Genomic DNA, 23,342 nt, shown 5'->3' on the forward strand with positions numbered 1-23,342 from the left:
AAAGCATGGAATTTAATAAGTAATTTTCTAAAACGTACCGTGTAGGTAAAGTGGCACTTATCAGTTCAGAAAATTATAGTGCAACTTGGCGAAATTAAAGTCGCGCGGGTGATCTTACGTGTGATTCCGCTAGATGCCTCTACATAAATTTTAGCTTCCATCAGGAACAGCTAGACTAAATTGCGCGTTTACAGTGTTGTCAGATTCGTATTTTTTGCTCGTAAGACCGTTGTATAGTAATCCAATCACCCTGAACTAATGTCTGTATCCTTAATATCGAAAAGTTATATTTCTCGTAACAAAGGAATCATACTGTGTTAGAAACGAAATTTTACTTGTTCTAGCACCTGTCCTAAAGCACTGTCCTTTCAATAAGTATTGTAACTTTGGGAAATGTAAGTAACAAGCAAAACCGTATTAGCTGTTGAGTATGTTTGCGTACGAAATATAAATATTGTTCCATTAACAAATGAAATTCACTTCGCTTCACTTTTTAGTTCGTACTTTCTTTGTCAGTCTGTTATGTCTTCATTAAATACGTTCACGTTCCAAGTTATTCAAATTCTCTTTGTTTTTTTTTTAACCTAATTCGTTGAAATTTTGTTTATGACAGTTTAAACAGGTACAATGATAATTTATCGCAATGTCATCATTACGTTCAGATAATGTTTCTGATTTTTATTAAAAACGGTAAAAAAGATTATCTCTTCTAGTATGCATTTAGTCTGGTATAAATTTACTTCATATAAACAGATATATTTATAAAACATGTGGAGAAATGTTAACATAAAAAAATAATGTTCTTTTCTTAATCAGTATTTATATATTATAATTTCTCGGTAACAAATATTGAACAGTGTATCAAATTATTACGAAGAACGTTATTTCTAGGACATTTCACGTGTTTTTCATAAATAGCATGCCCTATCCACACATCTGATGCAATCTTGAGAGAAACAGAAAAAATATGGTTAGTCACTAATACATATTTTTATACAAAAATCATCTCAAATACTCATTACTTTGCTATAGAATTGAAATAGTATGTATGTAAGCTTGGATCTTATTTTCTGGAATTAATTTACCTTTCATTGGAATGTTAATATACAATGTGTAACGGACTAGACAAAGAAAACATAACGGCATGAGGTCACCTTTTTTATTTTATTGTTTGTGTCCTCTGATATTTCCAGAAGCTCAGAGAAAACTCCTCTGAGTTTCCACTTTCTATCTTTGCCTCATGTCTTCTTCATCATTTATTATATTTTGCTTTTTATTTCATTTTCATTTCTAATTTATTAGAACATAATGTTATTTATTTCATTTACTTTATTCATTATGTAAATTTAAATAGTTGATTATGTAAATTAACAGAGTTAGTGATACAGTAATCTTGATTCATCTGTGAGTTCTGTTGGCTACACAGGATACTATCCAAAATAGTTTAAAACTTATCAAAATTTGCTTAATGAAATAATTTGTTTATTATTTTTACACAGTAGTGAACAGATATTATGATTGTAATTTTCAATACAGCAAAATTATACAATTCTAACAAGTAAATGGATTTTATCTTGCTTTTATGTTGTTATTTATATAGGAAAACTGGACAAAAAAACGATGCTTGGTTCATGAGTCTTCTATAGCAGTGGAAAGTTCATTTAAAAAATTTACCAGAGATATGTTTTGCTGGGGAAGCACTATATATGGGGAACTGGGCTTGGGAGGAATAGAAGAAGAAAATATTTTAACTCCTCGAGAAGTTGACTTTACAAAAGCTGCAGAAGTTGTACAAAGTAAGAGTTAGTTAAAAAATAAAACATATTTAAGTGCTTCCACAAATGTCACGCATTTTAGTATAATTTTTATGCAGTTGCCTGTGGTGAGAACTTTACTGTAGTTGTTACCCAAGATGGACGATTGTATTCATGTGGTAATAATGATTATGGTCAACTTGGTCACAGGAAAGGAACGACAAGATTGCGTAAGTACCAGAAAATAAATAATATGAATTGATATGTTAATTTTCTGTTATCTCACAAAAATTGTTATATTTTTAGAATTGATTGATGCCCCTGGCTTAGAGGCATTAGTATTTAAGAGAATAACGTGTGGAGCTCATCATGCATTAGCAATAAATGAATGGGGCCAGTTATTCTGTTGGGGCTATAATGCAGATGGTCAATTAGGTATTAAGAAAGTTATTGTATAATTCTTTAGAAAATTTCTAAACAGCTGTAACAGTGTTTATTGTAATTTAAATTTAGGTATAAATGCAAAAGTTATTAAGAAATGTAAACCACGTATGGTAAAAGCTCTAGGTTTATACGTAATTGTGCAAGTAGCTTGTGGTATGAAACATACACTTGCATTGACAAATAATGGTGAATTATACAGTTGGGGTTCTAATAATGAAGGTCAACTTGGATTAGATTATGAAGTTAAGAGTGAAATGAAACCTCAACTTATTAATGGTTTAAATGGTATTCCTATTGCTCATATTGCCTGTGGAGGATACCACAGTATAGCTATATCTAAGTCAGGTAATACAATGAATACAAACGCAAATAATTGTGTGAACTTATTAGATGACTTTATGAATAAATCTTTTTATAGGTGCTGTATTTGGATGGGGTAAAAATACATTCGGACAGTTGGGTTTAAATGATACACGGGACAGAAATGTTCCATGTCAGTTAGGAACATTAAGAAATACAAAGGTGTGTTATGCAGCCTGTGGTGAAGAGTTTTCTACATTTTTAACAATTGTAAGTACTTCGGTTATTATTATTAAATTGTATAAATACCATTAAATAAGATATATTTAAGAACACAGAATATACAGAAGATAATCTTAAGATATTCTGTATATAAATGTATTTTAGGATGGGGGGGTATTCACTTGTGGTGCAGGAATGTATGGTCAGTTAGGACATGGAAACAGTACAAATGAAATTTTACCACGTCAAGTTATGGAGCTGATGGGTAGCGTAGTTACACAGGTATTGATAATAATGAAGAGAAAAGTTTCAAATATTTTATATGTATCATTTGCAAATACTTGATTTAAAGATCTCGTGCGGAAAACAGCATACACTGGCATTAGTACCATCGCAAGGTAGAGTTTATGTGTGGGGCTTAGGAGGAGCAGGGCAATTAGGTAATGGCGTTGCTCGTAGTGCAGATTCACCACAAGTGTTAGAGGGGCCATGGTCTGTGCCAAATGGTACTGCGACAATGGATGAAGACAAAGAGATGAATTCCTGTAAACTGGATGATTGCATTGTTAAACATATTTCTACTGGCGGCAATCATTGTTTTGCGACAGTAGTTTCACAAAAGGTCGGTGTACAATTTTGTAGAGTATTAATAGGATGTTAATTACTAAACAATTATTAAAAAATGTATAGTATTTAATGAGATAAAAGTATTAGCAACAGTGTAATTTATATGATATATATTGAAACTTATGCAGGATAACATACAGGCAGATGATTGTAGAAAACTAGAATCATCTTATAAAATTCTTGAAGTAACTGAAGATCAATTGTTAGCATGTCAACGAATTCCACCGAACTCATCTCTTGATCATGAACTTATGACGTGAGTAGAAAAGTTAGTACCTAAGATTGCTTGAAGTATCTGGGAGTGCCATCATCTTTCTAGAATTATTTAAATAACGACTAAAAGTGATGTCAAAATTATAGGTATTTGGAAACCGTATTCAAAAGTCAAGCCTGTATAAATGGATCGTTTTTGCTTAACAATGATACTCATTATGGATGTTCTGTTAATCATCACGGACTTAATCTTGATGAAGCAAGTAGATTATTTGGGATCATTAGAGAATTGGATAACTCTACGATACAAGAACTGGTATATTAGAAACTCAGTTTTACGAGACTTAAATACATAGAAAATTTAATTTACAACAGATTATTTATTCTCTCTTCAGATATATACTTGCATATCAGACAGCTTGATGCCTTCCTTTGTTAGTTCATCACCCAAAATACATTGTGTGGAGTCTTTGAGAATCTTCTTAATATTACCTTTGTATCATGGTTTTGTAAATCCCCTTAACTGTAATATATTACATAAATCATACTGTCGGGCTGTTTTAACGTTAAAGCGAGAGGTCCTTCTAATAATAAGTCTGTGGTGGACAAGAGCGCCGTCACATTATTTTGAGAGATTAGTCAGAATTAACAAAGCCGTTGTTTTGCATTACGTGAAACAGTCTACTCCAAATAAGGTAATTTACTTTGTTAGTTCCAGAATATGTTACACATTACAGGTTATGCACTTCTGTGGTATTATGTTACTTCAATTTTGTTTATAGGGTGTACTGTGGGACTTGACGTTTCAACTTGTATTAGATCTGTTAAGTTTATTAAATACTATAAACAATCAGGGCGAAGAAGGTAACATAGTGCCTTATTCTACATTTCATTTGCCAGAATTAGTAGATTTTATAGATATTAAAAGCGACTACGTAAAGTGGATTTCAGAAGAGCACTCTTCTGTATGTTATATACACAATATAATTTAAATTTTATCCATTTACAACTAACAGTTTCTTGAAAATTGATAAAATTTTTCTTAATCTCAGAAGGTGTTTTGTCGCTATCCTTTTCTTCTTGATGCTCAAGCCAAGATTATATTACTTGAAACAGATCAGGCCATTCAGGTATAATCTATATTAATTTCCTTTTTCACTTTTTTTATCAATAATTTAAATGGTTATTCTTTACATCAGATGGAATCGGCAGTAACTGAAGCTACTACTCGAGCAGCAATGAATAGGTTTTTCAATCCATTTGCTGTAGATGCAATATTTCATATGCAATTTTTAATATTAAATGTTTCACGTGACAAAATAGTTGGGGATACTCTGACTGAATTATCTCACTATGATTCCAATGACCTAAAGAAACCTCTTCGCGTAAGTATTATGATTGTTAGATAGTATATCTTTCTGTTTTGGCAAAATTTATTACACATTTAATTGTAAGTAAATTATTACAATCATTATATTAATAGGTGAAATTTCATGGGGAGGAAGCAGAGGACCAAGGTGGTGTCAGGAAAGAATTTTTTATGCTTTTGTTAAGAGAAATTTTAGATCCCAAATATGGTATGTTCAAGCAATATGATGAGACGAGAGTGATTTGGTTCAGTGAAGATTCATTTGAGGATGAAAACATGTATTTTTTAATCGGTATTCTTTGTGGATTGGTGATTTACAATTTCATTATTATTGACCTCCCGTTCCCGCTGGCTTTGTATAAGAAACTATTACAGGAGCCGGTTTCATTAATTGATATAAAAGAAATGTCGCCGACCCTGTATCGGTACGGTATAACTAAATTAAAAATTTGTCTTTTTAAAATCAATTATTACAATATGTAATGAAATTATAAATCTTATTTTAGGAGTATGCAAAGTATTCTAGATTATCAAGAATCTGACTTTGAAGAAGTTTTTTGCTTGAACTTTGAAGTAGTTAGAGAGGCATATGGTGAAAAAAGGATATATGAACTTGTACCAGGCGGTAGTAAAGTTCCTGTTACACTTCAAAATAAGTATGTTGATTTTCTTTTTATGTATTTTATTCCTTTTTTCTTGATTTCAGTTTTGATAATATTATTGTTCTTGCATAGAAATCAGTTCGTTGAGTTATATGAGGATTACGTACTAAATAAGTCAGTAGAAGCTCACTTTCAGGCATTTTACAAAGGATTTCATAAAGTTTGTGGTGGTCGAGTATTAGAAATATTTCATGGTACTGAATTGATGGCTGTGATAGTAGGGAATGAAGATTATGATTGGGAAGAGCTGGAGAAAAATACGACGTATAAAGAAGGTTATTCTAGAAGTGATCCTACCATAGTACTGTTCTGGCAAGTGTTTCGGGAATTGCCATTAGAAGAAAAGAAAAAGTTCTTATTATTTTTAACTGGAAGTGATAGAATTCCTATACAAGGCATGAAGGCAATTCCGGTAAATAATTCAACTTATACGTCATATATTTCTATTATATCTTTTAAATAATTTTTTAATAAAATAATTATTTATTTATTGCAGATTATAATTCAACCAATTAATGATGAACGTATGTTACCGGTTGCTCACACATGTTTTAATTTACTTGATCTTCCACGGTACCAAACCAAGGAGAGACTACGTTACAAATTACAGCAAGCCATACAACAAACCCACGGGTTTTCTTTAGTTTGAAATTTTGGTTATATTTTATTTATAGAAGACGTGCATAATATTAGATAAAAAGGAAACAATCGATGGATTTATATTATCCGCATTCCATTTTCTTATTATATTATTTTTGTTCGAAAACGAGAGTATTATGCACGTCCGAGTTATTTAGATGCAGATCTACTTAAATATTTAGAAAAATCAGTCAACAATTTATTTTGATAACTTAGGCTTTATATTAATGTAATTCTACAACTGGCATTGATAACCAGACGAACTTAGGGAAATTTCTTAGTACCTAAAATATAATCAAAGATGACTTCGTGTAAGATATAAATAACATGTTATTTTCAGCAAAGAAAATGATACGTGCAACATAAATATTTTTATTTTATTTAAGAAGTTGGACTATTGGAGTTGGAAAGTGGTTATCTCTTAGCATCTATGTATTAACAAGTAAACAAACATAGTTTTTTTAGTTTCGTTCACCAATAATCAGACTTCGAGCAAATGACAAATATAATTTTTTGAACGTGTTGAATATTCTAGGAATATTAGAGAAGGATCTATACATTGTTAATGCATACACCGATTTTGTACAATTATTCATAAAGTAAATTAATTATGAAGAAAGCTAACTGATTTTTTAATTTGTAAGTATCCTTTATTTATACACATCAATATGTTACATTTTTAAAAATGTTCTGTTAGTTATTTTATGAACATGTAGTGGTCGAATCGTTTTACAAAACTTACTTCGATATAATTTTTCGTAATTTTTATTCGATTTTCGTTATTCGTTTGATTGCTTTTGCTTGTACAGTCGTAACAGTTCGTTAAAATTCGTATTTATATTTTATTCCACTCTTCCACGAGATAATCTTTTTGCCACAATAGTATGTTTAACGTTAAATTCAAAACAAGTGCACGATAACAGTTTGTAATGCTACATTACTGATTAGCGTTTAATAAAAAGCAATTATTTGATCAGTCTCAGTATATACAAGTTATTGTTGAAATTCGAAATTCGAACAAAAAACATTCTAAGAACCTTAAAAATTATATCTCGTGAAAGTATAAAGCTAATTTTGGACAAAGAACTGAAAGAGCAAGAACACGTACCCTGTAATCCATGTGTAGTCCTAAGTCCTATACATATAATAATAATCCTAATTAAAAGGTATTAAATATATAATATATTATATATATATATACAAAAAAATATATATATATATATATATATAATGTTAGTCGTTCATTCGCTTGGTTTTATTCTTTCTTTTTAATGTACAAATTTCGAAATCCAACGAGAACAGTCCTGAGTGATTTTGTATTGAATATTATACATATATGTGTGATGAGAGAAAAATATTCATACAGATCTTGAAATTTTAGATATATTAATAAAGAGATTAAAAATAAATAACATTTTTGACAAATTTCGAATAAAATAAAGTCTGATATCTGTATAGATGATACAGATCCCTTTAATTTTACATGTTTACCATACAAAATCTCCATACCTCACCACAAATAAAATTTCGATTAATTTTCACATACATTTAAATTAAAAGACTCCAAATACTCATTACAAAGTGTCAGTCTCAGGACATTTAGAAGGAAGTAGATAATCTTCAAGCAAGATTCGCTAATGCTGCTGGTAGGAAGGGGTGAAATATTGAGTGCCTGGTGGAGCTCGGTAACCAGGGTATGAGCTGTTTAAGGCATGTTGAGCAAAGAAACCGCTGTAGTCCTTGTGTACTCTACGAGGTCTGACTGCAGGTCCTTTCGCTAAATCCATTCTGGCTTTGTTTTCAGCTTCTGTTTGAGCTTTCACTGATTGTGGTGGCCACTTTAGGTCTCCTCTCATGTTTCCACTAACTGGAGCCTTAGTTGCGGCAGGTTGTGCTTGGTAAACTGGAGCTGGTGCCTGAAAGAATTATTTAAACATAGCAACGATTAATATCAGTTCTTTTAGCAACATTTTGAAGTTATGAAACTTAGTAGTTTTTTATTACGAGAAGTTGTATAGTTTAAGAAAAGAATCTGATTCAAACCTGCGAGATTGGAGGCTCCGGACGAAGTATGATTGTGGATGGTGGTGCTTCGAACGCAACGGGGGTTGGATTTTGTGATTGTCGTTGTGACGAATAAAAATCTTGTTGTTGTTGCTGCAATCAACAATACAATCAAGTGTATCTTTTAATTATGATATAATTCCCAAGCTTAGAAAAAGAATTCTTAGGTCTTCGTAATGTACAGCCGTTGACTACACACTCGATCCAGGATAAAGGGGGAGGAACACAGAAAAAAATTTGAAAATGTAACAACTTCTTGTTATCACCTTGTTGAAGTTATCCACCTGTAGACTGAATTTTTAAAAATTTCGATTAAACCATAAGTAATGTCATTTATTGCATCAAATCTGGCACCAATGACTGAATTCCCTGTTTTCAAATAATTTTTAATACACATTAGATTATTTTCTAGGACAGCGATTTGAAATAATGCGTCTCTGTTATTATAGCTTTAAGATATTTCAGCAATGAGTTCTAAAGTGACGTTACTTATGGATTAAACTCTGTATATGCATAGGTGTCGATTTCAATAACAGTTTAATCATATTCTTAGATAAATCTACTCCTTAAAAACAATGTTACGAGCAGCTTGTTTTACATATCGATTAAGTTCACAGAACAAAAACTAGAAAACTCTAATAGAATTATATATATATATTTTGCTTTTTCAAATTCTATAATAATAAATTGTCTAAATGATAAATTAAACATAAATTGAGCTAATGCAAATATGTGTCGTATTAAAAATTTGAGATATCTCGGGATGGTTCACCTACGTAAAGCCGCCTAAATATCTTTTTACACCAAGATAATAAGAACTTGTTTACATACGAAGACCAACAAGTATATTTTTTCTCCAAGGTAAAGTTTTCATGGTCATATTTGGTCTACTCTTTGGAAGTATGTAATTATCAAAATATTTAGATGACCTTGCGCTTACAAGCGTTCCGCCCTCTGTGTTTGCATACGTGTAACGCGTGTAGCAATTTGAGTTCGACACCTATGCTTTTGCGACTTACCTGCGGTCGTTGGTTCTGTTGTTGCTGATTTGACCAGGAGACCGGATGAATCGGTTGCTGCAATATCGGGGACGTCGCAGGAGGCGTTACAGGTGCCCAACCCTTCGGCAGAAGCTGCTGTTGGAAGTGTGAAGGTTGTCGTAGAGTTCCACCAGGACTAACCGGTGACGGGGACGATGGGACGGCACTCTGCGTCGACGAACGAGCGATCGTCGACGGTGGTTGAGGTGATGAACCTGACGAGGGACTGCTCTGGTACGAGGCGAACTCACCGATTCCACGGGTCTTTTTATGGGAAAACAGAGGCTTTGTATAGGAGATGCTGTATCGGAACGATCAACTTGATGTATTTTCAATTCGGTCAAGTTTCATCATTCTTTTATATCCTTTGAATTCAATCGTCTTCTTCTTTAGGGAATCAGACTCGGTATATCCGCCTCGATAGCGACAGTAGTGTAGTCAACCGCATTGTCAAGCGTTACAACTTGTACATACACTGCGGGGCGTGACTTGTAGCACTGCCATTAATTTTCGAGAGTTTTGGAAATTTGTACACTGGTTTCCAAAAGCATGTACGAATTTTATACAGCAATGTACGGTATTACAGCAGGCATGTGAAAAGGACATTCATTCGCAACACGAAAACGACGAGATGAACATAAAGGGGTATCATTGTCACTAATAATGTCTATGACGGTAAAGGTACGAGCAAACAGCAATACGACAAGTATCAAACTCACATAAATATAAAAGTCCCGTTTGTACAAAAGTGAAGGATCGCTATATCGATTTTATTTACATACTTTTCTGCAATAGGCAATTTTCTCGTGCAATTTAACTAAATTTCTATTTTTGCAGAAGGTTTTTCAAGATGGTATCGAGGGTACGATATTCATTTTCTGAAATCTGATCCAAGGACGTTCCAATGGTATCGCTAATTAAGTAATTATTTAGTTGGCTTGGATTTAAAAAATCGAATAACATTCTACAAATATTTATCGCAGTTAGGAGAGCGAGTTCGAACAAAAGATTAAAAAATGGACTACTTCAGATTGGTCTGTTTCTATTGCTTAAATTGACATGCTATCATTCACTAATTATCCTAAATATTGTTCAAACACATAATTTTGATTATGCTAAACAACATAAAGAATTTACCTTCGCCTGTACGGGGCCTTGTTCCACAAACTCGTAGTCCTGTTCTTCTGGCGGTGGCGGCCAAGCTACTCGTTTAAGAGCTGTGAACAGTTTAAATAATTCATAAGTCACCATTTTTAATATCGAGAGACAAATTTTCTTACTAAATGAAATTTTATCGATTGTCTTTAGTTAACTTTCATGAGTTCCAATTTTAAATATATTCGATAGTGGTGCTAAAAGTATTTTCGTATTATTTTCTGCAAGAAAGATCGTTGCTCGCGACATTTAAAAAATCTAGTTTATATTGAAATCCGCTGAAATTTAAAACGTGAAAGTAACGTGTCTGGCTGAGATTTACGTATTTCTATTTTTTAAAAATAACATGTCACTCCTACGCAGCATGTAATGTATTATATGTATAAGCTAGAGCGGAACAGGAATTGCATGGTGTGAGCGGCTCGATGACTCGATCGAAATAAACGGACCACGCGAATTTTTAGATCCCGACATGTAGCACGAATATTGTATCTTCTTTCCTTTAAAAAAACATCGTATCCAAATGCTTTTATTGCATCGATTTCGGTGACAATTATATTACACATTGCACATATTATTTAGATAAAAATAAATGTGGACGACATTATTTACAATGGTCAGCATTGTGACAAAAGAGTTTCTATTGGTAACATTTAAACGTTATAGAAAAGGAAAATTCTGTGTATGTTAAATATTACCATACAAAAAATTAAAATCACGTTTAATTTTTACTTAATTATCCATTTTTATTTTCGAGTACAATTACGAATTAAAAATAAATGCTCGAGCACAATATTCGATTATGTTTACGAATAAAGATTGAAGAACGCGATTTCACGGGTGACAAGTTCGAAGAATAAAAGTATAAATCGAAAAATCGTTCGAGTCAGCTGTTGTTTAGTCGTATCACATATTTGCGTCGGCTTAGTTGGCTGCTAGTTCCGAAGATCAGGTTTCGTTTTCTCGTGTTTAATAGAAAGAAACCGTGGAAAAGTGTAGTTATTGCGTCAATAAAACGAATTATTATTCACTTCGGTACACCGCGGGCGTGCCACCGGCCAAGTTTATATTTACGCGTTTATTGCCGAAGAATTCGCTTGATTTCGGTACGACCTCGCTGTATTCTTAGATTCTTTGGTTTTTCGAGCCTCGAATATTGGATATCAACGCGGAGAGACCATGGCAACAAAAATATGGTTTTCGAAATAGAATAGAACTTGGTTGGTTGTGTCGTTGCTCGTCGCAACTACCTATTCGATACGTCAACGTTAGCCATCGACTTAATGAAATGTAGATACAATTTGGTTTGATTTCGATTTTTTTTGAGATTTCGATCATTTATATATATATATATAGCGTACCGAGAAATATGTTAGAGCAGAAGATATCATTTGATTGATAAGAGAAAAAGACATGCAAATCTTGTAGGATTCGTTGTTTTTCTAGAGAAATGTAGAAATAACAGGTGCGATGATTTAAACCGAAAAACAGTGTCAAAGCTTTCCTAAATTATTTATTAGTTGTTGAATATGAATCATGTATATGGACACGATACAATTGGCTAACTGACAGGTGAATACGTCCTACGACCACCTCTGTTTCACACTCGCTTCTGTAGTTCCTGCTACAAACTTATCAACTAAATTCTTAAAGAACTAAACTTAATCTTGAACTAGTTCATTTATCAATATATATAGTTCATTTATCATACATTGGAATATGAATTTAATTTATATTGCTTTAAATTTTTGTTATGTTAAGCATAATTGTTAATTTTTTTTATAGTGGTGCTAACGCGGCACGGAAACGTTCGCCGGAGTAAACAAAATATTATTTTTCGTTCACCGAATCAATGGAAAATCGTATTGCCGAGAAAAAAGGATGAAAGCCACTAGCTGCAACTTCAAATAATAAAAGTCACTCAGAAGTTTTGCAACTTAATTTTTTTATTTCTGCATCGTAAGTACAAAACGACTCCTTTCTGTATAGGGTCCGATACAAAGCGAAAAAATTGCTTCCTTACATACTTTGCACGGTTCGTCCACATTTAATTAATGTTACACACAAACACGCACACAGTTATCGTATATAGTGTCACTCGTTATTTATTATAGACACGATAAAATCCTCGTATACGGAACGATTCGTAAAAATTCTGTTGCTCGTCGATGTGATTTATCGGGCGAACCTACCATAGATTCACACGACTTTGTAAAAGACGAGACTTGATTACGGCGAGGACGAAGAAGAAGAAGGTATCGACTTTGCCAAAACGGACACTGGCCAACAACTAACGCTACCCCGAAGCCACTTGCACTTTTCATTATCGCAGAAACGACCTGGCTACCGATTTTAGAGCTTCCTTGGTTGCTGTCCAAAAAGTGGGGAATGATAGCAATAGGTAGGGGGACGATTCGGATAATCCCCCTTTTATGTACATACACGTAGAAATAGAAAGGCGATTGTATGATTTTATGGTTTTACGGTTTCAAAGTCGAACTTGATCATTTTAATTTGCCATTTGTCGAGGTGCAAACACAAGCAGACTGGTATTTTGCAGTTTCTCGTCAGTATTCGTTATATACAAAGATATTTTATGCTTCACCCTCAAGTTTAAATATATATTATATAATAATATATGTTATTGTAATTTGCACAGTAAAAAAGCCTTAGTAAATATAGACCGAAAGATTAACCACTTCAGCATTTTTGTTTGCAGCATCATGACTGATAATGACTGTGTAATGCTAATGAGATACACAATCACCGATGAAATAGAATGTGGTCGAACACTGAAGCAAACACGCGACGGAAGCAAGTATAGGTATATACTACGCTCATAGTATATAATATGCTCAGGTGACAAAAAGGCCTGCGTTTACATTTCCTCTCCAACTTCCCATCTCATCTGACTGCCACAGGTATCGGTAGCTTTAATTAAACTTCTACAAGAATTAAAGCGTGAACGACGTAGATACAAATAGCAAAAGAAACGTGAATAAAAATGCATGGAATAAACAGAGCAAGCTGTAGCTTTAACCCTAGAGTGACACTATTGTTTTAGTATTTATTGTGATGTCATTCTAAGATTAATTCAAGTGTTAGATAATTACATGTCTCGTGCAAGCGAAGGGTTAGCGTTCACCTCTTAGTCGATAGCACAAACCAGCTTTTCTGAAAGCGGTGTTAGTCTTCCTCGGTTTAGGATAGCAGTTTGCAGCACGAGATTCGCCTCTTGTTAGTCTTCGTAGCTTCTGATTAGTCGCCGTTCGAGCAATCCATGTCCTTGCTTGCTAACTATGTAACATCCCCCAAGCCGTTTCTCTTTAATAAAGCAATCAGTCGGAGCACCTATTAATTAACATGCTGAAAAGATCCATTGAAGCTGTTAATGTTGTACAAATTTTCTGCGCTTGTGAATTGTTTCTGCATTGTCTGCGGGATGTCTGTTTGACAAGCCCGATTTTGACTCGCGGCCAAATGTTCGAAGCAAGGGTGATAATGTTTCCCTGCTAAATCGAGAATTTATTAGAACGATTGCTGCGCGACTCGTACTACGTAAAAAATTAAACAGCTGACCCCCTGTTTCTTTTTCCTACTATTTTTTTAAAAGGATACTTTAATGTCGATCTTTTTTACAGACTTCGGTTTCAAAATTATTAAACGTTTTTAAGTGACAATTTTCCAAATAATTCTTTATGTTATTGCGTGTTTGTGAAAAGGAATATTCAAAAATACAATACTCATTTTTAATAATGATTGTAAATAAGTTCATATAATAAACTCCTTCGTTATGTTTGTGTTTCAAACATGCGTATCGGTATAAACTGTGTTCGATAAATATATAATAAGATAGTATGTGTTATTGGAAATGATATTTTAATTGTGTGCAGGTCCGGGTGTTATCAAGGAGATAGAAAGTAATATCATCAAGTACTCACTTGGTTGGCCATTTCGTTGTCTGGCTTCTTCCTCTTCAAGCATCCGTAGAACCGCGCTGTTCTGCAAGTTCGCCGGTTTGGCTAACTGATTGAAGTCGATCCTAAAAAAAAATCACCGATTCGTCACTCCTTTTCTATCGTACAACCCTTTCGTTAACGATTATCGTTATCGTATATCGAGAGAATATCTGAGTCAAATCTAAAGTCGTCTAGGCGTCCAACCCTTTTGCGAAAGCTAGGTACTGTTGGTTCATTAATTTTCTGTTTTCATCATCGCCGTTGTAAAACACGTATTTCCTTATAGTTGCGGGCTACTTAAGCATTACGTGCGACAGATGAGAAGCGGAGAAACGCCGATGCCAAAATATCAGTATATGTATACGCACGGTGAGCAACTGTTAAAGTATTCGGACAATTTATGGCATGCATAGAACTGTAACTATAATTCATGCAAGTGTTAGTTCATCTCCGTTTTTGTTCGATCTTGTTAACGGAGGTCTCAGTTACATGTGACCGATTTTCTGACGCCCGATGGAACGTTCGCGAAATTTGTAAACGTATGGCGAACACAGAAATAAAATAGAAAATGAAATCAATAACTTCGTTGTACACTTTTGTTGTACACGTTCCAGACATGTCTCTTCTGATTGTTGAAAATATAGGATTCACTTTACTATTTTTTTAGTACAGTTCAAGATTAACAATTCACAGAATTTGGAATACTATAATCGCGTTCTACGTTCCACACTTTTTAGTTTTCCCAAGTAAACTTGCATGAATCATTATATCACTCGCGAGACACTTTAACAATAATAATATTAGTTACAGATTGTTCAGTGGGAATTACGTGAAAGCATAAGTGGGAACTATGGAAATGCAGTGCAACGATACTTGTTACGTTCCAATGATATCCTGTTATTAGGAATTAGTTGTTAGTATCCCGTTAGAAATTTATTTAACAGCGAGTGGGTGCAGCGTTGGACGATGGACGGGTTTGTTTACACGGGTCAAACAGCTCGTCGACTAAACAATTAAAACGGAAGCAAAGCGACGCAACGGGGATGTCCCGAGATCGTAAATTCAGAATCACCTGGTCTGGGTGAGCATTTTGGCGAAGAGCGGAAGAGAACGCGAGAGAAAGGAAGCAAGTCCTGCGACACGCAAAGAGAACCTGCCGGTGAACCACGCAACCCCGAGGCCACCAAACGCGAAACTAAGTCAAGTACGATAGCGTTCGCGGGCTTTGCGCAACGGCCAGCCTCCGAGCGGGGTTTATTTCTAACCCGTGTGATTCGGCCCTCTGAAAATAACAGTCGACTCGCCCAATGACGACTAGATCGCTGATTCATCAACCTGCAACCGGTCAACATCGCTGTGCTCGACCAACGGGAATCGATACAAACACATCGAAACAACCGGTGCAAAATGGACCGGCGCAAGGTGGCTAATTATGCCGATGGATTCTCTGGAGTGTCTAGAGCCAGACGGTGCTACCTTCTTCGAAAAGGGTGACCACCCTCTTACGCTTTCGAGATCGTTAATTCGAACGGTGTTATCAAAAACGCAAATTACTGACACAGACATCTCTTTTTACGGTTCTATAAAAATCTACTACAATTTAAAAGTCCACAAAGATCTACGAGTCAAACGTTTAATGAAAATTCATTACAATTTAATTTAAAAATGACGAATTATAGTAGATATTTAATAGATATCTACTGTAATTTAATATTTCTATTTTTATTTATTTTCTAGAATTTTGTAGAAAGTTTACTTACCCGACTGCACCGTTAGACAAAACTTGTGTCTGCCTGTCCAATGTTTCTTGTATCGTTTGTGGTGAATACAGATTAATAGGCGAATTGAACTGCTTGTTCACCAACATTGCCCTTTGCGTGGACATATTGCCGTTCTGTCGGATTAGTTCTCAGGCACTAGAATATAACAGAAAATTAGATCGTTAGAAAAATTGTAATATATTCAAAGCCGCTCATTCTTACGTGTTTAACATTTAAAAATTGATTAACTCCTAAAAGAGAGCATAGAAATATTTCCTTTCTTCTCTGTAAGTCGATTTCGGTATGAATCACGTCGAGACATACATCTCATTAAATACGCGAGGATAGACGGCGATTTTGGCAACTTTGAATCCGTGATTATCTCGAAACTATCGCAAAGGGTATCGCGATATCCTTCGAGAAACGGGGTCAGCACGGCGCAAACAAATAAGGAATTAGTATAATTACCTTTGGCAACCGAGCATAATCTCGTGCAAATCATTCGACTAATCGAACATTAATTCAACGTCGTTGATCGTTAATCCCGAGACAGCAACAAATCTTTCGTCTTTGACTTTCAGAGCACTGCCAAAAACTAATTGCTACTTGCATGTAGCTACATGTTCTGACTAACTCGAGAATAATTCGGAAAATTAATGAGAGTAGTATATTGTTATATCCTTATATTCTTATCACTGTATCGATTAATATAATTATAAAATATGCTACGAGTAAAGAAGTTTACCAAAATATTTCACGTAGGAACATTGTTACAATTTCAATGATCGTAAAAGAGTACTTGACATACCAGTATTTTTTACTGGTTTCACAGTTCCAGTCTTAGCAAATGCGTAAAAAAAAATACGATGCGAAGGAAAACCGATTTTCGATCTTATGTAAGTTACATTGAAGGCGCACACTGTTTTTAAGTAGCATGTCTTATCTGGCGGTGTGACTCACAGGTGGTTATTCCGGTGTCATTATTTAAGAAACCTTAACTGAAAAATGAATTATCGAAGGCCATTCTTATTGGAGGTAATACCTAATTCAACCGTAAGTCTGCCGGTCGTCGTGTGATCGCCGATAGAATACAAGGAAACCGTAATATATTGGAAAATTAATTTATTATAATTTAACTTAACAAACACCAGCAACACTTTCTAAAGAAGAAATTAGAAACGAGTCGTGTTGACCCGGCTGGCAATCGCAGCGTCACACTTCCGAGAAGATAATGAAGATGCAAAAGAAAAATGACTTTTTCTATTTGAATAAGTCTCGTTAGAGTGCTCCATTGTTTTTGTCTCCTTTATACCCGAGCATATTTCTTGGCACGGTTTTCGGAAGAACGAAGCGAAACGGCCGAGTGACCGGCTCTCAGATTCGTATATCGAATAACCAAACATTCATAAACGATCCCGAGACATCATCGGCACGATGATTCGTAACCCACTTCTCCGACTTGTTTGTTCTTCGTCACTGTACAGCATCCGATCTATTTCGTGAGTCATCGTTAATCATGGTATCTGTGTGTGCGTACACAAAATCTCGCATCTCCGATCCCCTTTATATCGGCTTCCAAGTGTAAAGTACTTGGTCCAACTATTTCTGCTCGGAACACGAAAATAACTACGAGTTCCTGTACAAATACGTAAACTATTGCTATAATCTTTTCATGATTTTTATCGAAAACAAAATCTCCGTTCTTTTTCAGATTCGTGCATACTTGTACCACAAATTTGTCAACGTGTAGCGAAGCCTAAACTTATAATTCGTACAGTGTCTACGCAACGCCCCATACATACGCTACATTCGTAATGTAGGTACAAAGAAATTTTTATTACAATACAATAACGATTAAAGTCCGCCTCTTGGAAGGAGCATTTAAAAAAGGGAACTCGACCGAATGTTGCAACTAATTGAATGAAAGTGCAACGCGAATTACGCGCCGTTTTTCTCCGTCGACTTCCGATAGAAAGTAGAAGCAGGAATTGAAACGCTTCGAATCGATCTCGTGGAGAGGTTTGCAAATGTTACATCGGAGAGAATTTCTTTTTTCTTTTTATTTTTTCGAGCTGGCACGTGCCTCGAATTTCCAACGATCCTGTAACACGAGCACCGTCCAAATACCAATGAAACTTGGAATAGATTATCCGCGTTACATAAATGAGGGACGATCACACGAAAACACGGATCCACACGGCTCGTATCTCCGAGACTAATCGTCGCGCGAATCTTTCGAAAGGTTTGGCCGGGTTTCCGGGAACCGTCGAATCCACGATTCCGCTGTAATCTAATACGACCCAGAAGTACGATGGTTCTCGGGTCATGAGGTAGAAGGGGAGAAGATGTAGAAGATTTTGCGGACGATGTAGGTATATTCGGAGGAATTTCGTAGCGAAAATAACCGCGGTAGACTACCGGTGGCTGCAGGGACGCGTCAGATAGAATCCGAAAGTTTCATAAGATAGGCGCGCGCTTCACGGCTTCGTTTTTCGATGCTTCCACGTTTCCGGTCGACGGGCACCAGGGGTTGGAATAACAGTTACAAAACCGAGGAAAACTGGCATAACTCTTGCAAATGGATCGCGGATCTTTCTGCGAAAAGAAAAAGGAATCTTTAATGTTTAAATATTGCTGACAAAAGAATAGAATTTGATTCTGACTAGGAATAAATTGGAAGGGTGAATCGAGAGGGGTGAAATTGGAACTGCGAAATTGTCAAACTGTGAAACTAATACATCGTCTGACATTTAGTTGCCGCCTGAAAAGTCTACTGATAATATAATATAATATTCAAGAAACAAGGATTTCAACCGCTTGGTTCTTTTACAAGATATGTTGTCATTCAGCTATTGTTATATACCGAATAGTTAAGAATTAATAAATAAATGAGCAAGTCATCGCTCAGTTTAATATAACGGATGTTTCGGCAATAATAACACGGCTAAAAATTTTTGGCTACAATTTGTATCGCGACTGGCTTCCTCAAGCGTCTGCTAATATCGCGTATTGTCGTCACTCGACTAGAAATAATAATGCTGGATGATGTAGTTTTGTTTGCCACGTGTGACGTATAATCGAATATAAATTACTGCACGGTTCTCTTTTCGACGAGGTTGAATGCAGCAAGCATCGCGAATGAACGTTTCCGCATACCAAACAATACGTATGTCGCTTCTAGTTGCTACTAAGTCTGCTCATTCTACATAAATACACGTTTAATAGAAATAATTATATAAAGAACAGTAAAATTAAATTTATATCATCTTGAGCAGAAACGTGCAGCAAATTTTTAAACTTAATTTCAGCCAAAGATTCTCGACTAATATATTCATAACGTTTCCTGACGCACTTTAATAATATATAATAGTTATTAATAATATGTAGTCATAATAATAGTTGTTGGCTGATTTAATGTTACAACAACGCGTTCTCAACTAGAAGTACGTACTTGCGAAACGTTGTTAACCCTTGCTCAATCGATATCAAGTACATTTGGTGCTGCCTCGTCTACTAATAATACTTAATTCGTGATAACAGTATTGCTTCTAACAGTGTTATCATTAATTATACGAGATTATAATATATTTATAATTATACTATATTATAAATATATATTAATTTTAGGTACAGAATATTACAAAGAATGTGCATGTAAATACAGATGGAAAAATAATTCGGTATGAAACTTCCGTGCGTGCTTTTAAACGTGACTACGCATGCCTGTCCATTGTCGACTATATCTACTTGCAATTAGTACCGACAATAGAGATGGTAATACGGTATTATCTGATTCACATTGACCTTACCATTTCTTACTAAAATAAACTGTATTTGAATACCGATAACGACCAGCTATGCTATGCCGTTTCAAAGATTGCAAATCTTGCAAAAAAAACTGAACAACCGAAGCAATCGTTAAATGCGATTCGCAACACTCATTTTACAATCAACAAAATATCGTAACATGTACGTTAATAAAAGGTAGAATAAAAGGATCATTAGTGTGTTTAATTCTCACTGGATCGATTAGATTTTTAGTAGGCACGACTTACTGTAGTGGAATTATGATATGAAAAGGACTATACATTTTCGTACTTTATTCTTTGCGATGCAATACATTTCTGGAATGTTTATTCTATTTAAATATATATATATAGTATACGTTTTCTGCGGGTATATAAAAATTAAAAATATAACAATGTCGAGCTAAGTCGTGGACCCTATCCTGACGCGGATAACATTGCTAATGTCGATAACGGTTTCGGTGGAGAGTTACCAACGACCGCTTCGTGAACCAATCGTAACTGGATATACAATTGTTGATACATCCAGAGGATTTCGTAATCCCGTATTACCAACAGTCTCTTTCAGCAGAAGTCGAGAGAGCTCGTGGGGGGAAAAGGGACGCAGGCCATTCTCGAGAAAATAAAGCGTAACGCGGAAGGAAAATAAATCTCCGACGGTCGATCCTCGCGGGACGTCGGCGTATACAAGGGATCAAAAAGTTTTCGTACGCGCCACACTCCCACCCCCGTTAACAGGATTCGTTTTTGCAGCTGTTCTTCGTTTTTTATGTCACGCCTTTTATACATCGCTTTATTTGCGCGGTATAATCTCCGCGGAATTTATGTTCGGTGACTGAACCCCTACAACTGTTGAGATACATACAAACATACATACATTTATCGTATAATAGCAATATATTAATAATATTCTCGTTTGTGTTCAAGCTCTATTGATATCATGCAGCGGAACGCAAAGCCGTTTGCCGAAGTTTGAGGTAAAGAAAAATGCCAAACGTAACTTGTTATCTTTTCAAGTCCAACGTTAATATTTGCATACTCTTCAGTCGGTGTGATAACCGCGCTTGGCCGAAGTTTATACATAGCGATACCGTATAGTGAATCAAAATATGTGAAATTCTGGTTTATCGATTTTGTTTGTTTGTCCAAAGATAAAACATTGAAGAAATGTTACTATATACTATTGTAGACCGTTATAAATCGATTACCAAAACTCTGATAGCTGTAACAAGTTTTCACATCTTTCGGTAAAAATTTGAATGAGCTTTTATCGTTTTTATTAAAACCTCGAATGGATGGAAACAATTTTGGTTTTTTAAACAGACTTGCCTAGACAATTATCTTTATGAAATAGAAGAGGATGTGGCACGTGAAGTACGCGCGAACCGTATTGTCATTGATGCCAGGTAAAATCGTCTGGCTAAAATTATTATAGATAAAATGATTCATCATCGTCGTAACCGAAAATGTTAACAGCCGCGATAAATTTCGAACGGGCTTCAATGAAATCCATTGCACGATACTTTGAAATGTCATCACCTTGAAATTTATATTAGCATGCCCGCGTATGTTCTCTCTCTCTCTCTCTCTCTCTCTCTCTCTCTCTCTCTCTCTCCCTAACTTAACTGAACCATCCTTTTCAAAAATATCTAGGAAAACAATTGTAACGCGAACAAGGTGAACAGCAAAATTGTGCTGAACTATCTGCGCTAATTACTACATTACCGCTATTGTGCGCTAGTTATAATCAATCTCACCTCTCACTCTTTCAAAGTATATGAAATACAAAAAGACAATAAGCTGCTAAAAATGCAAGAAGCTGCTCATATAATTGATGTTAAAAATATCATAAAACGATGAGCTTTCCTTAGAAAAAATGTCGTGACAATAATTTCAAAAGAAAATTACATCGAGTCTCCTTTGGGTTAAGTGTCGAGATAATTACACTCCCAATTGCACTTTGAACGCTCAACGAATTCGAGACGAGCACGATGGTTTGTCTAGTTCTTCTTGAGAACTGTTATGGTAAAAAAAGAGAACGGTGTCCAATAACGCGCGCATAAAGAAAACGAATTGTATCGTCCTTGACGCGCGCGAGTGTTAAACACTTCGGAATAGTTTTGTATTGGTTCGTAACGCGTGTCATCCCCCGAGATGCTGGATGGAGATGGTCGGAGACGCGTGCAGTATAAAAACAAGACGAACACAAACCACGAACACCTACCTTTACGTCCGAACGCAAGGCACGCGGGTTTCTCGGGTGGCGAAACACACTGGACTCGGAAAAGCGAAAGCACCGGAGTACCAGCAACAGAGAAGCACCCCCTCCCAATCGGAAGAGCCGTCGAATCGCTCTCCTTTCCTCGTAGCTCAGTTATTTTTGATCCCCACCCCTCGCCAATCTCAACATCCGACAGCTTTCCTGGCAAATGTGGGAAATTCGTTTTTGCGCTTCCTGAAATTCTCTTTTGGACAATTGTTGACCACCCTCCAACTGACTGCACTGCTTGACCGTGACACCAGAATAATTCGTCCCGTTTCACACCACGCTGCACCACTAGAATTTATAGAAATGCTTGTTACTATTTGGCCCCAACCGCGAACACTTGAACGCAATCAAACTTACATAATTTTTCCTTATTTTATTCGATTATTTCGCAGAAAAAGTGTCGCGCATCGATAGCTGACATCGAAATTAATAGAAAATTATTCGAGAACGCGTAGCGATGTCCGTTCTGCTCCAACAGCGTTCGTAATTGATAACATTTTATGAAATCCATCGTATCCTCTTACGCTATCTGAAACAAAATATTGTCGTAAGGAAGATGTTCAGTTAGTCAAACAAATCTCTGGGCACGCTTTAAAACAGAATACATTTTTTAATCAAATTAGTTCATACGGTTCGATTTAGTATAATTGTACAAAAATTATATTTAAAATGTTCATTAGAGGTTCAGATGGAAATATTGTAGCAACCTAACTCATCTAAGTTCTTGGGAAAAAAGCAGTAGATATTCGGTGAAATAGTATTAACGTTAGTAACATTGATTTGATTTTCTTGTGGTAAAATATATGATCGCGGCCGCCACACATGCGCGACACTGATACCGAACGTGTTAATGTTAGTCGCACAGGGGTTAATCAAGTCACGATTCTCTGCTTTATCAATCATTGATACATTCGGCAGATAAACCGAAGTACTTAGCACGGAAGAAATCTATAAATACATTGAGATGCTTGCTGCATTGTTAACTGCTATCGAATAAATGCATATTGTCGATAACAAACTTCCGGGGGGCAGAGATTGTTACGTTTTGAACATACAATA

The 23,342-nt window shown here is 35.3% G+C and overlaps 2 protein-coding genes across 5 annotated transcripts; one reads left to right on the forward strand and one right to left on the reverse strand.

Annotated features, from left to right (window-relative positions):
- Nucleotides 1-177: 177 nt before the first annotated feature.
- On the forward strand, nucleotides 178-6,854 carry Herc4 (HECT and RLD domain containing E3 ubiquitin ligase 4). 2 transcript variants are annotated; one of them, XM_078190109.1, is made up of 18 exons: nucleotides 178-395; nucleotides 1,601-1,796; nucleotides 1,874-1,984; nucleotides 2,061-2,189; nucleotides 2,268-2,543; nucleotides 2,617-2,768; nucleotides 2,886-3,002; nucleotides 3,073-3,342; nucleotides 3,476-3,603; nucleotides 3,708-3,876; nucleotides 3,956-4,255; nucleotides 4,343-4,525; nucleotides 4,613-4,690; nucleotides 4,760-4,945; nucleotides 5,044-5,354; nucleotides 5,436-5,585; nucleotides 5,664-6,003; nucleotides 6,088-6,854. In XM_078190109.1, the coding sequence occupies exons 2-18, from the start codon at nucleotides 1,682-1,684 to the stop codon at nucleotides 6,238-6,240; spliced, it is 3,168 nt and encodes a 1,055-aa protein (XP_078046235.1). In that variant the 5' UTR covers nucleotides 178-395; nucleotides 1,601-1,681; the 3' UTR covers nucleotides 6,241-6,854. The 2 variants fall into 2 exon arrangements, with proteins under 2 accessions (XP_078046235.1, XP_078046236.1); XM_078190110.1 differs by having other exon boundaries at nucleotides 4,616-4,690.
- Nucleotides 6,855-7,685: 831 nt separating this feature from the next.
- On the reverse strand, nucleotides 7,686-22,398 carry LOC144474805 (uncharacterized). Of its 3 annotated transcripts, none has more exons than XM_078190111.1 (7): nucleotides 22,239-22,398; nucleotides 16,209-16,364; nucleotides 14,431-14,531; nucleotides 10,472-10,551; nucleotides 9,314-9,598; nucleotides 8,274-8,387; nucleotides 7,686-8,146 (listed from the first exon to the last, which is right to left on the reverse strand). In XM_078190111.1, exons 2-7 carry the CDS (start codon nucleotides 16,331-16,333, stop codon nucleotides 7,865-7,867), a joined length of 987 nt encoding a protein of 328 aa, XP_078046237.1. In that variant the 5' UTR covers nucleotides 16,334-16,364; nucleotides 22,239-22,398; the 3' UTR covers nucleotides 7,686-7,864. The 3 variants fall into 3 exon arrangements, with proteins under 3 accessions (XP_078046237.1, XP_078046238.1, XP_078046239.1); XM_078190112.1 differs by lacking the exon at nucleotides 22,239-22,398 and adding an exon at nucleotides 16,677-17,063; XM_078190113.1 differs by lacking the exons at nucleotides 16,209-16,364; nucleotides 22,239-22,398 and adding an exon at nucleotides 15,521-15,657.
- Between the last annotated feature and the right edge of the window lie 944 nt (nucleotides 22,399-23,342).

Source organism: Augochlora pura, chromosome 9 (genome assembly GCF_028453695.1).
Source record: "Augochlora pura isolate Apur16 chromosome 9, APUR_v2.2.1, whole genome shotgun sequence".
In the NCBI taxonomy this organism is placed as follows: Eukaryota; Metazoa; Arthropoda; class Insecta; order Hymenoptera; family Halictidae; genus Augochlora; species Augochlora pura.

Excerpts from the sequence above, each read along its gene's own strand:
- Herc4 (XM_078190109.1), top strand. The coding sequence starts at position 1,682 with ATGTTTTGCTGGGGAAGCACTATATATGGGGAACTGGGCTTGGGAGGA. Across the intron at positions 2,769-2,885 it reads TTTCTACATTTTTAACAATT|GATGGGGGGGTATTCACTTG; the intron begins GTAAGTACTTCG and ends AATGTATTTTAG. Across the intron at positions 4,256-4,342 it reads AACAGTCTACTCCAAATAAG|GGTGTACTGTGGGACTTGAC; the intron begins GTAATTTACTTT and ends TTTTGTTTATAG.
- LOC144474805 (XM_078190111.1), bottom strand. The coding sequence starts at position 16,333 with ATGTCCACGCAAAGGGCAATGTTGGTGAACAAGCAGTTCAATTCGCCT. Across the intron at positions 10,552-14,430 it reads ACAACGAAATGGCCAACCAA|CTCTTAAACGAGTAGCTTGG; the intron begins GTGAGTACTTGA and ends AACTGTTCACAG. Across the intron at positions 9,599-10,471 it reads AAGGCCCCGTACAGGCGAAG|ACCCGTGGAATCGGTGAGTT; the intron begins GTAAATTCTTTA and ends TCCCATAAAAAG.